The following is a 15,490-nucleotide window of genomic DNA, read 5'->3' on the forward strand; positions in this document are numbered from 1 at the left end:
GTGTTTGCCAGCCCTTGCCTTGACAGATCAGTCTCTTATTGGTGGTAAATGTGGAAGTGCTGCAGAATGCAGACTTAATTCCATTAGCAGGAGCTTTGGGGGCAAGGAGGAAGTTGAGAAACAAAACAGTCCTCAAGAGGGCTTCCCTTTATTCACGGTGTTGGAAGAGATCTGAACCAAGTCTAGCAGAGTGTTCATTCTTTCAAAGAAAGCAGGTATTTAATGTTTAAAATTACATGTGTGATGGGAACCTTGATTAGAAGACAATTTCAGTGGCCTACTGAGAGTAGAGAGTATCAAATCAGACTTCCACTTAGCTAGCTTTGTGCTGGGGCTTTTCTAATTAGGCCAAATTCTACTCTTGATGAGTAAGGATTGGTGAGAGAAGGCAGGAGTTTGAGATTATTTTTATGAACTCTCCCAAGTATTTGGCCCTCTCTGGTAGGCTCAGGGTTCAAAGGACCTATTTGTGGTTTTCTAAACCAATTCAGTGTGTCCTGGTTCCAGTGTCAATGGAAATATACACAAAGTTTTTGGTAGGTGAGACTGGTTCAGAGCCAAAGCTATTGATTTGTCTACAACTGAATTAGTCAGTCATGGTAGTACTTTGATGACTGTCTTAGATCAACTGCCGTTGATCCGTTGTTTCTGTGACCATTGTGTTTTAGTTCTGGGTGTGAGTCATCCAGACCCAGTTGTGGTCATTAAGAAATGGGAAGATGAGGCATTCACTTTGGCTTCTGAAATAATTCTAATAGCACAGAGGCTTTCTACCAACCAGTAGCACATCCACCTTTGCCATACCCTGCAAATTGTATCTCTTGAACTACATCATGTCACCAAGTTCTCTTTGGAGGAGAGGAACTTTTGGCATTTACTAGGAGGTTGGTTTACAAAATAGGATATATACTTTTTATATTTAGTTTCCAGACTTTCTTATTTTTGGCATGAACTTCCTTTAAGCTGCAGACTCTTAAAATCCTGAAGTAGTAAGGCATTAACCAGGTAATGACGCTTAACATACACTCCAACACTGAGGACCTAAAATACACCCAAAGTAGTCCTAATGAAAATCTGGCCTTAAAGCTTAGAGAATATCAGGAAGCATATCTATGGGAAAATAATAAACTCTGCTGCTCCCATGCTCTTACAACATTTTACCAAACTTGCATGAGAATTTCCTTTTGAAAGGACATTTGTTTTAGACAAAAGGGGTAAGTTGGATGGGGTGGGCTAAATAAGGAAGAGACCAAGATAACCTGATGAATAGGTGGAAATCAATAAAAATTTGCCATACCTATAGAAAATTACTTCTAGGATTTTTTTTTAAATGTGCTAACTTATTTCTTTTAGATTCATCCCCAGAAATAGCCTATTAGAAACACTATGCTCTGCAGAAAAGATTCTTTGTATTGGAAATTAATAAGATGAAAGCATATTCCATGGGAGAATTCTCTTCTCTGGAGACTGTTGCTCTTAGAGGTATAGAAATTCATTGTAGATGTTCCTTCTCTGTCTCTGCCGTGAAACACACACACATATCCGTGGACATGTTTTCTCTCCAGAAGAATAGAGACATACAGAGGCTATTCAAGAACTTATGGCCAGATGTTTACACCAAAGAATTAGATTTTGGTTGGACATGTTAGAACATTTTGAAAGGCAGAAATTGACCGTCAACTCTAATTTTTTTTTAAAAAAGATTATAATGCTACTTGAATTTGCAAGGATACTTTTAATCACAGTGAAAAATAAAAATGTTTGAACAAGACTATATAGTCTAGGTGAAAAGAAAGAAAAATAACCTATATAGTGGAACCCATCTCATGATTATACACACTTTCAAAGCATAAAAACTTGGCAAGTACTCTCAAAATACCAAAAAATAAAAAAAAATTAAAAACCTTTTTAAGTAGCTGAGAATTAATGACTGAGAAAATATGTTGTGATACACAGATATCTACTTTGCCATTGCTAAATCAGTTCTCACAGGATATCTAAGATCCAGATTATTCCCCCTTTCAATGTGATTTTAGCCTGTAATCTCTAAATTACGTGGCACTTAAGATATAGTTTCTCAGATGTTGTTGAGGTTAAGTAAATTTTAAACAATAATCTTTTATTGAGAAAAGGGGAAGTAGGATTTAGTCTACTGTGTATTTCCCTGCTCTCTACAGATACCTTATCGCTCCCGTGAAGTGCTGGCTTCATGCATTCCTATCACAAGGCAATCACTCAGGGTAAACGACGATGCTGCATGTCTTTTGTGCCACCTCTACATTTCTCTAAACCATATTAAAATTGAAACCAAAAGCACAGATAAAAGCAATGAAAATATGAATTCACTTTTCCATGTGCTGGTCTCACCTAGTGCTTCTACTTAAATTTTTAATTTATGGGAAATATACTTCAATCTATAATTTTTTTGTAATTTTGAAATGAGTGATATGAATTTTTATTGCATTATTGAATGGCCCTTGTTTACCTATCCTTTATACCTTATTTATAAAGTGCGCCCTTTATAAAGGATAAAGTGTATATAGTGCATAAAAGATATACTTTATAAAATATATCCTTTATGCACTATATGCCTCCATAGTATCAGGTATATATTTCATTAGGAGATGCATACATATTTATATACTGCAATCCAGGCCATTATACTGATATAGGAGAGAAGAGGTCATCTATGTCAGAATTGTTTTCCTAACATTCTCTAAATTTCCGTAGCTTATAAATTACTTCCTTGCATTTCAAAAAAAGATGCTTTTGGTTTTTGTAGATAATATGGGTCACACCAGTTCTGCTGAGCCCCAGTTGCATTTACTTCTCTAAGACCTAGATTATATGGTTTACCATAGTGATATTTTTCATTGACTCAAAAATATAAGAGATTATTTACTCCTAAATATATTGTAAGATGTTAGCTTCAATTTAGAAAACTTTATTTGCTTATATCCTTATTGTTCCACCTTATTACTTGGCCAAAACTATGGAAATCAGTCATATCTCATTCCCAAGATTAAAAATTTTAGGAAACCTGACTGGGCACCGTGGCTCATGCCTGTAATTCCACCACTTTGGGAGGCCGAGGCAGGCAGATTGCTTGAGGCCAGGAGTTTGAGACCAGCCTGGACAACATGGTGAAACCCTGTGTCTACAAAAAATACCAAAAAAAAAAAAGTAGTCAGGTGTGGTGGCACATATCTGTAATCTCAGCTTCTTAGGAGGCTGAGGCATGAGAATTGCTTGAACGCAGGAGGTGGAGGATTCAGTGAGCCAAGATAGTGCCACTTCACTCCAGCCTGGGCAACAGAGCAAGCCTCTGTCTCAAAAAAAAAAAAAAAATTAGAAAACCAGTTTTCTCTATTGGACAATTATAAGAAGTTGTCCCACTACTCTGACATATCTCAACATATAGTCTCAACTTTTCAGAGCATGAAATACACATTTCACTTATCTGAAAGGATTCAGTTGTCTATTGGAGTATGATATTTTGTGACCGTAAAATACAATATAATATTTTAAAATTTGACTATCAAATATAACATAGTATTTCCCTAAAGGGAAAAATAATTTTGATTACTGCAGTTGTAGTAGGTAGGGACTATGGTGGGACTGTTTCAAAAAATTTAAATAAAAACTGGACATAACATAGAGAGGTGCTTAGTGAAAACCCCTTAGTCTTCTCCTGGTTCATTCTAGTATTGCACATCTTATAGTCATACATCACAAATCCTGCAGATGACTGAAATATTACATGATGTGGAGAGAAGCTAAATTGAAACTTTTTATATGCAACTTCAATTTGATATAGACCCCAGAAAAAGAAACATGTTCTGTATAAATTATCATTGTGAATTTTTTGGCTGCTTATTCCTAACTGTACAGAGTTAAGCCAGCCTTCGATATTCCAAATATAAACATGTTAGCAATCACATTTTTAGAGCGAGTATAATGTATAAGCTGGGATATTTCCAAGGATATATTTTGTAATTTCATCTTTGATGGGTGCATTCCATGATGAAATGCTCTATCATTTACAGAACAGCTAAATACTAAAGCTATAAACTTGATACGTCTCTTAGATATAAGCCTCTCTATCCATAGAGAAAATTTCGATGCTTATGATCCTCTCCTGGAATAATCATCATGAAATTACCATTATGTTTTGACATTTAACACTCCCTGAGTAACATGAATTTCTTTTCTTTTCTTACACCATTTTTCTCACAATCACAGATTCCTGAATAAAAATGAGACAAGTGGACTGCCTCGATTTCATTTTCTCTGCCCTATTATTTTCAAAACATTTTATTACCTGCTTCCTTTTAGTATTCTAGAAGCAATAAACTCATTACAACATCAAATGTAAAACAAGAAAGCATGCTATGTACATCACTTTTCATGTTCAAACCATTGTACATCAACTAACTTCTTTTCTCTACCTTAATGGGAGGTAGTTGGTAAGTATTAACCTCCTCTTAATGGCCAAGGGAACTGAGGTAACATTTAGATGTCAATGAAAAATCCATTCCAATGAAAGCTTTGCTTAGTATTAGGAGAAACTTGTTTCTACTTTTGTGCATATGGTTATTGAATACTCTTTCCAATTTAACAGACACGTTAACATGTATAATTAATAAGGAGATGTCATTTCAAACATGCCAGCAACATTGTCTGGATTGCTTATCAGAATTTATTGCATTGTTCCTTTGGGGTAATTTTCTATCTTCATGGAAAGGTCACATCTGTTTCAAGGTTATATATGTATAAGGATAATGCACATGGATATTTTTGAAGTTGACATTCAGGAGAACAAGAAAGTTTAAAAAGCACCTGTTTTGGTACTCTTTATGAATTTTGTTATTGTGAACCCCAAATGGTGTAATTACATCCTTATTTCATAAAAACCGTGATAAACCCTATTTGGGAATCACATTGATTTTTTAGTGGAAATGTAAGACTTTTAAAAGATGACAAATGTGACTGTGTCAACTTTGTGATGATTAACCAATTATTAACACAAAAGGGGAAACATCTGATTGCCTGTCTCGCCACCAGTTTCTCTCCTTACTACTGGAGCTGGGTATTTAAGTAGTTCTTTATTTAAAAAATGGAAATGAACAGATACAGTCTTTCTTTTCCCTGGGCAGTTGCTGACTCTGGATTCCTCTGTGGAATATTATACTCTTAAGAACTATCATCTGTAGATGACTCTCCTTTTGCAAAGGCAAAGCAGAAATTAATTAACCATTAACCAAATAATCACATTGGCATCATCCACAGAATTGTAATATTCTCTGGGGCACAGGATACTTCTTTTTTCACCCCCACTCCCATTATAAATACCTTTTATACATGCATGCAGAATGAAAAAGGACCATGGACCCATGTCAGTATTTTCAGCTTCACCCAACACTAAAATAGCAACTATTTCCAGTCATTTTTTGCATACAAATGACACACATACACAGTAAATTTGGGGGGAGCAGGTTGTTGCTTTTATAAACTGCATGGTATGTTTGAGTGCAGTTACTCGATTTTAAAGCTCCTGAGTTGTAATGATAGCTTAACTATAGCTATACTTTGCCAGCCTTTTAAATCTAAAACCATTTTTAAAAAAACATTTGTTTACCCATGTGACTATTCATTTACTCAGTAGTCACAGAGACTTCAGGCTGCAAACATGTGTTGAATGTGCCCCTTCACCCAAATAAATTCTGTGTCTGATGTGTTCGATATTTGTCCATCTTATTTTCATTTAAATTGAAATTTTAAAAAGATGTTCCCATCCATGTGATAGAGTTGTTTGTGTTTGTTTGTCACCACCGTTTCCCTTCCCCTTGGAAAAAAAATTGAGATTAGAATATGACATCTTATGCCTTTTGGTGGCTTCCAAACCAGGGGTGTGATCAAACCAATGTTTTCTGAATGATAGATACGGCATCAGTGATTGAAAACAGAATCTCAATTTTGGCAGCTTGGGGCTACAAGGCCTTGTCCTCCCTCCCAAACATTTGAAAACACCCATCCCAGGGACTCTCCCAACCATCCTTCAAAGATAATGGTATCTTTGAAGTGACTGTATCGTACAAGTGATTTTGGCTAACACCCACCAGAGGACTGTCTCCTGTACTCTCTCCGGGGTACACTAACACTGTTGATGCTTGGCAGGGTGGCAAGTATACAGAGTGAACCTGGTCAACAGAACCTCCTTGTTCAGCAGCCGCTGGGGAGGAAGAGGGGCCTGAGGCAGGTAAGTAGACCCTTAAAGCGCAAGAGAACCATCCTACGAATTGGAAGCTCTGTGTGATTTTTAATGCCCATGTATATTAAGATATTTTGCTGCTGGACGTGCCCAGAATCCCAGCTACTGGGGAGGCTGATGTGGGAGGATTGCTTGAGCCCAGGAGTTAGAGTCCAGCCTGGGCAACATAGTAAGACTCTGTCTCTAAAAAACTAACTAACAAATAAAACAATGGTTTTTTTTTAAAGTTTATATTTTGCATTCACCCTACCTAAAATAAGCAGCACAGAGCAACTTTAAAACGTGGTAAGTACTTAGGCAAGCCAAATGTTTCGATCTTCTATTTTAGCTCTGAATTTTCTTATTAGCAAAGCTGATTATGTGGTAAAGTAAGTGGGGCTATAATTCTATTTGTTCCTTACCCAGAAACTTTCTTTACCAGCCAAACTTACTGATAGAGGAAGATTCGTTATACAGTTGATTTAAGGCCTGTTTCTGCATAAAGGCAAAGAAAAAGAAGTCCTTTCTTTCTCATTTCAAGATTATTTAATTTAAAGCAAACTGAAGTAAAGATCATCTTTAGAGATTTCCTTAGGTGGAGTTCTTTTACATTACTTTCTAAATAAAAGTCTGAAAGCAGCTTATCACTGTTGCTTACTTAGGAGCTTCCCATTATTGATTCAGGTACCAGGCACTTGGCCAGCATCTGAGGTTTTGAAAATAAACTTCCCCTTTGAAAGCATATGTCCAGCTATAAGTTTTAAATGAGCAAAGGTTGATCAGTAAGCAATAGTTATTCACTTTGCCTCCTAAAATTACTGAAATTCTCAAGTTTATGATCTAAATTATGTTAGTCAATGTTCTTGGCATATATAAAGGACTAATAATTGGGAGATGAACTAGCTAAAGGGAATGTCAGAAGAAAAGACTTATAGTTAAATATGCAGAAATAAATTTATCAGCTATAAATGTAAGGAACAACCGTAAGAATCCACAGAAACATATAAATAAAGAAACAATTTCCTCTTAGGCAGTTAGACCCTCTTGCAAGTTTTATTCTGCCTATTCTCTTTAGCTAAGACGTCCTCTACTATCACGTCAGAAAACTCAGACTGAACCCAGAAATCGCCAAGGGGCTCGGCTGTCAACCACTCGCAGGAGCATTCAACCTAAAACGAAGCCGTCTGGTGAGGCCTCCTGTGTCCCTTCTGACTATACCATTGACATGATGCCATGCAACTCACCCAGGAAGGCTTACAAAAACCAAGCTGATGGAGATAAGCACACCTTTGGGGAGGTGCTAACATAAGGGAAGGAGTTTCCCAGAAAACTGTAGTGTCTTTTTTTTCTTCTTGCCTTCCCCAGTCCCTGTCTGTACCCCCATGAACCTAGAAAAAATGGAAGAGCCCAAGGTAAACCACTAATACTGGGAAATTTGACTATAAAATGATGTGGCTTCTTTACTGAAGCCAAGGACTGGGTTTGCTATATGTCTCACTGAAGGTAAAGCTATGATGAATAATAGGGACTTTTAAGTCCTGTTGGCAGTTGTTATGAGGAATGATCAACTTCAGTTAATATTCTACACAAATGTTATTTTAGGCCATTTACGTGAAAATGATTTTTCTACGTAAGTCTTACTCTTTGTAAGAAGATAAAATCAAACATGCGCAAAATGTTCAAACGTGCTCTCATTTATTAATAAACCAGCAATGTTTTTATTTTAAAAAATCCCCAGGAGACACTGGTTAAAACCAACTATTAAGCATTGACGGTCCGTTTCCACCAACTCCTCCCCAATTTACTGTTTCACCTCTACCTGCAGCGGATCAGAAACGATCTGTGACCTTCATTGAGGCTCAGCCAGAGCCAGCAGCTGCCCCAACAGATGCGCTTCCTGCAACAGGCCAACTACAGGGCTGCAGCCCAGCCCCTTCTAGGAAACCAGAAGCAATGGACGAACCAGTCCTCACATCTTCTCCCGCCATAGTTGTTGCGGATCTCCACAGCGTGTCTCCCAAGCAGGTGAGGGCACTAGAGAAACAGGCAAGGCTTGCTCCCTGTGTACTTACTTCTGGCAGCCACTTGGATATGCACATTTATTCCATATAATTAAGTCCAGGTCTGCAATGCTTTGTTATCCAAACAGATACTGCTCCTGCCATCATGAAAGAGAAAAATCTATATAAAGTATAGCCAGGCATATATCTGCTTAAGAAGGACCAAGAAAAGCCTTGCTATTTTTACCTATGAAAAACCTAAGAGAAAATACTTTGCAGCTAAAACAGCTCTTTAAAACAGGTTTATACAGGTTGAGCATCCCTAATACAAAAATCTGAAACTTTTTTTCAGAAAAATTTGAAACTTTGTAAGTGCTGATGTAATATTCAAAGTTCATGCTCAAAGAAAATGCTTATTGGAGCATTTTGGATTTCAGATTTTTGGATTAAGGATGCTCAACCAGGTAAGTATATAATGCAAATATTCCAAAATCAGAATCCAAAGCACTTGTGTTTCCAAGCATTCAGATAAAGGATAGCTGAAAGATAGTTCAATTTAAAAAAATTAAGTTACCAGTTTAGATAAAGCCTCTAAATATAGAACCTCTATGTCCTTATAAGATGAAAGGAACTTTTTGTTTTCATCTTTTTCCTCATTGTTTTGCTGTTTTTCCTGCTGATATTTTTCTTGTTTTGGTATATTTTTTCTTTTCATTTTTATAAATGAATTCTTAGAGTGTCAGATTCTTCTCATGTGGTATTTAAGGAAAACTAAAGGGCAATGTTACTGTGTACATTTGTATAGTCTTTAATGGTTAAAAAACATTTTAACACTAAGCATTATTATCTCATTTGATCCTCACAGTCTACAAGATAAGCAAGACAAAAAATTGTGTTCATGTTACAGGTTCAAAAACTGAGGGTTAGAAAGTTGGAAAGGCCTACGTAAGGTCCTACCTATAACAAAGGCTGGAACTGGGACTAGCCATCTGATTCCTTTTCCAATTACCACTAGACAACAACATTTTTTGATGTTCTTCTCTGGTACCCATCCTATCTTTCCATAATGTTATGATCCTTTTGATCACAGAGTGAGAACTTCCCCACTGAAGAAGGAGAAAAGGAGGAGGACACAGAAGCACAAGGTGCTACTGCACACAGTCCACTCTCTACCCAACTCTCTGACCCTGATGACTTCACAGGCCTCGAGACATCCAGCCTCCTACAGCATGGAGACACTGTCCTTCATATCAGTGAGGAAAATGGCATGGAGAACCCGCTACTATCTAGTCAGTTCACCTTTACTCCCACTGAGCTGGGGAAAACGGATGCAGTATTAGATGAGTCTCATGTTTAATTCTATATCTTGTAAGCTCTGCAGGTATAGAGAAGACATGAAAGTGATCTCTCTACTACAAGTTCAATACTTTTGCTTGAAAAAGATTAATTACAAAATAGCACTTTACTTCTAATGGGTGGCACAAATCTGAATAGGTTTTGCTGCCAATACACATGATGTTTCATAAACATCTTAAAAGTCAATGGCTAAAAGGATTTAGTTGTGTGAAAATCACAAAACCATGGAGGAATAAGGGGAAAGAGCCATTTCACTGCACATTATGATTCAAGAAGCCTTCAGCAGTTAAAAATATATACTATTCAGTGCTGCTTTCATAGAAATATTAACAAATGATATGATCTAAAAATAGAATGCAATTTTTTGAGATTACTCACATTATACATCTCATGCAAATATTTATTTTTATAGTTTAAAAAATATCAATTCAGGTTGGCTATACAAGTAACAATTTACATAAAAAAATAATTAATAGGAAAAATATTACTTTGGGGAGACTAAATAACAAGCCTGCAGCCATTTTTGTTTTGAGTAACAATACAGCCATTTAGAAGAAGAAACAAATACTATATAGAGAGCTGTGGACTTTTAGATATTTATTTTTCAACTATCATTTTCATTGCATGTTGTAAATCAAAATGCAGATGGCATAAGATCATCCCATTTCATAATCTATCACATTAGAATATTAGAGAATATTCTAGAAATCATCAGAAATAATTCTGAATTAAGAACCTAAACAGCCTATACAATTATAAAAACTAAATGTATATATAATCACTTAAAAGAGATGGTATTCCTATTCCTAGCCCTGACTACATCAATACCAAGATTAGAAGATATTGGAAAATGTGATTAGTAATACTTTTCCTTATAGTATCCTGTGCCTGCCCTGGAGGGCATATTTTCAGATATTAAGGTTAGTGTTGTTAGAATCGGTTTAATAAAATAAAAATAACATTTTCCTAATAGAAACAATATTCTTATGATACTTGGAACATCTAAGTTTATAAGGAAAAACGTATAAAGTAAGCAATTTCTTCATAGACACCTCCAGTTTATATATTTTTCAAATAGGCCTTTAACTTGAAGTTCAGTTACTTCAAGAAAAGTGTAACACTTAGAAGGCTTGTGAGGCCAACACCTAGTGTGTTACTGATCCTATAGTAGGGCTGTGCATCACATGGTTCACAATTGAATTTCAAAATTTTAACAGTTTACATTAGAAAACTGTTACCTAACAACCAAGCATATACAAACTCATATACATACTTAAATTGGTACGGTGGTGTATGTGTGCGTGCGTGTGTGTGTGTATGTGTTTTAGTCCTCAAGATGAAGTTAAATACAGACTTCAATTACCCTGCAATGAATTTAAAACACATTCTGTATGCTTAAACTTTGAGTGCGTTGGCTGTGAAATGTATACGTATATAAAGAGGATACCTACTAAACCCACCTTAATCATAAAGGAAAATTATTTTTTGTTAGAATTGCTTATTAAATAGGCATACTTTATACTGTGGTTTATAATTTCAAATATAACTTGGGGTTATGGTCCTATTCACTAAGAGAATGAAAGATATCCATGAGTTAAAGATAAAAGAACAAAACTAAAAATTTCAGATCTAACAATTGAAAGAAAATTGAGGCAGTAAATGACCTCTTTAATGTTTTACAATATTATCATGTTATTTACAGTTAATGCTGAAATAATTCTCAAGTGCAGGAATATAAATGTTAAGTGGTTTTATGATTCCAAGCTGATATATTTCACCTGTTAAAAATTATGCTGCTAAATTAGCATTAGAGGCCTTATGTTTGGTAATTACAAGTGTCTGGGCTATTGGCGCGTCTCTATATATGTGTGTGCTTTGTTCCAGTTTCTTCAAATTATCTATGTATAATTGTATGAAATATTTAAATAGCAAAGAAGTCAAAGAAGATTGTTAAATATTCAACAAGAATCATAAATACCTTTATATGTATTTTAAAAGTATTGGGCTGTTCTGAACATGATTATGCTGGTCTGTCTGCCTTTTAGCCTGACTCCTTCACTCTTGTGTGTGAAGTCTATTAGCAACTTTCAATAAGCTAAGCAATGTTGTATCTTGCAAAAAAGCCTCCACTCTGAGAAACAGGGCCTTATTGAGTAGGAATGTTTTCATACTGGGACTACTGAAATTTTGCAGATGTGTGCATCTGTTCCATTTAAGGTGCCCTTAAATGTGTTGAATGTAATGTGTTGAATGTTTATGTGTAATGGCTAAAGTATCTATATGTATGTGCATAAAACTGTCACAAGATGTATTCTCAGGAATACTGTTACCTGGAGTTTGAAAGGAATAACTATTTAAAAAAAAGTTGGGGAAGATTAGAAAAAAGTTCAAGATAAATGTTCAAAATATTATTAAGTACATGACTAAAAGCTAATTACTACATATGATAAATGCAGTGTTGGTAATAGTAGATCATTTCTTAAGCCATGATACTTAATGATATTTATCTTAATTCAGAGGAAAAACAAAAAAGGTACCCACTTCCCATGTAGAAAAAATTAGACTCAGCAAAGAGGTTGCTTCTTCTGAAATTAGCTTTTGAGAGACCTTGGAATAAACCATGTGTTATCCATGATAGTATGACTCATATCCAATTAAAACAGTTTAAATTCTGGATATAGGATCTCCTATAGCAAAACATTTTACTTTCATTTTTCAGTATTTGCTGCTTTCTAGAATTCTATTAGATAAGCTATGTCATTTTTCTGAAAAAGAAACTGAGTTATTGAGTGTATTAAGACAAGGCACTGAGAACTACAGTGTCAAAATCAAAAGGCATAAATGGGCATGGCAGTGCTGGTGGAAAAATCTGTGGTACTGGTGATCTGGTTAGGGCCTGTTGCACAGGCTGGGAGTAACTGGTTTGCTGTTTCAAGCATCCAAGAGTACCTTAAACAAGGTGATAGCTCCTCTCTTCTTTAGCATTATATTCCTTTAGTCAACAAAGAACTTTCTCCACTCTGCTGCCCAGCTCTGAGAGTATCTGAGATGAGAATAGGATGTGTGTGGAGGGGCCTTTAGGGAAGAAAGGGTCATAAATGAATAGAAGTACAGTCTGAAACATGAATTAAATATCCTTCCTCAAGTTATAAAGGATACTTTAATAGAACACAGTCTCCAGAATTCGCTGCTATCACACCAAGTCATGCTGTTGCCCTGTGACCTCACACTTCCAATTCCATGGCCTTGTCTTTGCAGGGAGTAAAAAATCCCACTTCTTTTTACTTTAGTGGGTCTCAACTGCAGCATTTCAGAAACAAATTTTGATTTGACACTCAGGAGAATAAAAACAAGTTGAGGGCAGAATGTATTTGGAAAAGCTTAAGACAAATTTACTGATATTATTTTATGATCATTTAGGATTACAGATCAATTTACCTCCATAAATCTTTGAATTGTCACTGTGACCACAGGATGAAAATCCTTTATTAGCCATTTTATAGGTTAAAACAAAAAATTGACTACACAGCCGACTTCCCTCAGATAACTATGAAGTCTATTATGAGTACTGAATGACCAAAGAACATGGAAAAAATACATATGAATAAATACTGAAATGTTTATGAAAGATATTTATGAAAGATATTAAGACTTCTGTGTTTAGGTATGCACATATGATAAAATAAATCTAAAAACATTTAAGATGCCTAAGTTTCATTTCTTAATGTAGGTAATAGCTTGACTCCTTCAGGAAGATGTTCATTTTGGATTCCTGGGGTGTGCCTTTGTTAATGCCTTGCTGTCCATCCTCAACCTCCCCAGTCTGGCCTGAGGTCACCATCCAATTAGACACCTCCAATACACTCTCCGTCACCCCTCCCCACAAACTGAGCTCTACTCTACTCATGCTTTGCAAATCTACCTTTAAAAAATAAAAATAAACTTCTCTGCCCAGGCTTTCATCTACCGGAATAACTGGTAGATTTCCCAGTGGAATTGTTAAAGATCTGGTTGCCCTCACAATGTGGCCAGAAATACGTGGTCCTGTGTCAGGAATTGGTGGGTTCTTGGTCTCACTGACTTCAAGAATGAAGCCACGGACCCTTGCGGTGAGTGTTACAGTTCTTAAAGGCAGCGTATCCGGAGTTTGTTCCTTCTGATGTTCAGATGTGTTTGGAGTTTCTTCCTTCTGGTGGGTTCGTGGTCTCGCTGGCTTCAGGAGTGAAGCTGCAAACCTTCGTAGTGAATGTTATAGCTCATAAAGGCAGTGTGGACCCAAAGGTGAGCAGTAGCAAGATTTAGTGCAAAGAGCAAAAGAACAAACATACCACAGCTCAGAAGGGTACCCAAGCCGGTTGCCACTGCTGGCTCAGGCAGCCTTTTCTTCTCTTATCTGGCCCCACCCACACCCTGCTGATTGGTCCATTTTACAGAGAGCCGATTGGTCCGTTTTGACAGGGTGCTGATTGGTGCATTTACAATCCCTGAGCTAGACACAAAAGTTCTCCTACTAGATTAGCTAGATACAGAGTGTCCATTGGTGTATTTACAAACCCTGAGCTAGACACAGAGTGCTGATTGGTGCATTTACAAACCTTGAGCTAGATACAGAGTGCCAATTGGTGCATTCACAATCCCTTAGCTAGACATAAAGATTCTCCAAGTCCCTGCCAGATTAACTAGATACAGAGTGCCCATTGGTGCATTCACAAACCCTGAGCTAGACACAGGGTGCTGATTGGTGTGTTTACAAACCTTGAGCTAGATACAGAGTGCTGATTGGTGTATTTACAATCCCTCAGCTAGATATAAAGATTCTCCAAGTCCCCACCAGACTCAGGAGCCCAGCTGGCTTCACCCAGTGGATCCCATACTGGGGCAGCAGGTGGAGCTACCTGCCAGTCCCCTGCTGTGCGCCGGCACTCCTCAGCCCTTGGGCGGTCGATGGGACTGGGTGCTGTGGAGCAGGGGGCGGCGCTCCTCAGGGATGCTGGGCGCGCAGGAGCCCACGGCATGGAGGGGAGGCTCACGCATGGTGGGCTGCAGGTCCCGAGCCCTGCCCCGTGGGGAGGCAGCTAAGGCCTGGCAAGAAATCCAGCACAGCAGCTGCTGGCCCAGGTGCTAAGCCCCTCACTGCCCGGGGCCAGCAGGCCAGCCGGCCCACCCAAGTGCGGGGCCGCAGAGCCCACGCCCACCTCGAACTCACGCTGGCCCACAAGCACCTTGCAGTCCCGGTTCCCGCCTGCGCCTCTCCCTGCATACCTCCCCACAAGCTGAGGGAGCCAGCTCCAGCCTTGGCCAGCCCAGACGGACTCCCACAGTGCAGCGGTGGGCTGAAAGGCTCCTCAAGCGCGGCCAGAGTGGGTGCCAAGGCCAAGAAGGCACCGAGAGTGAGCGAGGGCTGCCAGCACGCTGTCACCTCTCAGTCCAAGTTACCACTTCCGTCTGTTATGCAGAGTACAAATGCTCTATTCTGACCCCTTAAGGATTGCTCTTGCTAAGTCCATTTATCCCCGCCAAGTGGTTTTACTTCTGTCTCTTTTCCTGACCCTAGGCACATTTAGCATCAGGATACTCTTATCCATTTCTGAACTGTGTGTGAACAGCACACAAACCTATCACAATTTGTGAATGAGCATTGGAGAGGTGTAGGGGCCAAGGGAAAACTTTCCCTTCACCCTCCAAAGGTTTGCTGAAAATCACTGACAGAAAGAAGATTAACAGGAGAAAAGGCATAAAAACTTATTTGATTATAGTTTTACCTGACACAGGAGCCTTCAGAATGAAGACCCAAAGGTACAGGGGTGATTACTCATTTTTATACTTAGGTTCAACAAAGTATAGACAGCCATGTAGAAATATGATTCGACAAAATAGGCGATCT

The 15,490-nt window shown here is 37.8% G+C and overlaps 1 protein-coding gene across 16 annotated transcripts in view; it reads left to right on the forward strand.

Moving 5' to 3' along the window:
- The window catches only part of UNC80 (unc-80 homolog, NALCN channel complex subunit), a 228,359-nt gene extending 214,832 nt beyond the window's left edge, over positions 1-13,527 (forward strand). For all 16 annotated transcript variants that reach the window (XM_055109063.2, XM_034955043.3, XM_034955036.3 and 13 more), the window contains 4 exons: positions 6,178-6,259; positions 7,326-7,437; positions 8,076-8,275; positions 9,341-13,527. In XM_055109063.2, coding sequence (XP_054965038.1) covers positions 6,178-6,259; positions 7,326-7,437; positions 8,076-8,275; positions 9,341-9,607 — 661 coding nt within the window. In that variant the 3' untranslated portion in view covers positions 9,608-13,527. The remainder of the gene's footprint in view (positions 1-6,177; positions 6,260-7,325; positions 7,438-8,075; positions 8,276-9,340) is intronic.
- Positions 13,528-15,490: the final 1,963 nt, after the last annotated feature.

Source organism: Pan paniscus, chromosome 13 (assembly GCF_029289425.2).
Source record: "Pan paniscus chromosome 13, NHGRI_mPanPan1-v2.0_pri, whole genome shotgun sequence".
NCBI classification, from domain to species: Eukaryota; Metazoa; Chordata; class Mammalia; order Primates; family Hominidae; genus Pan; species Pan paniscus.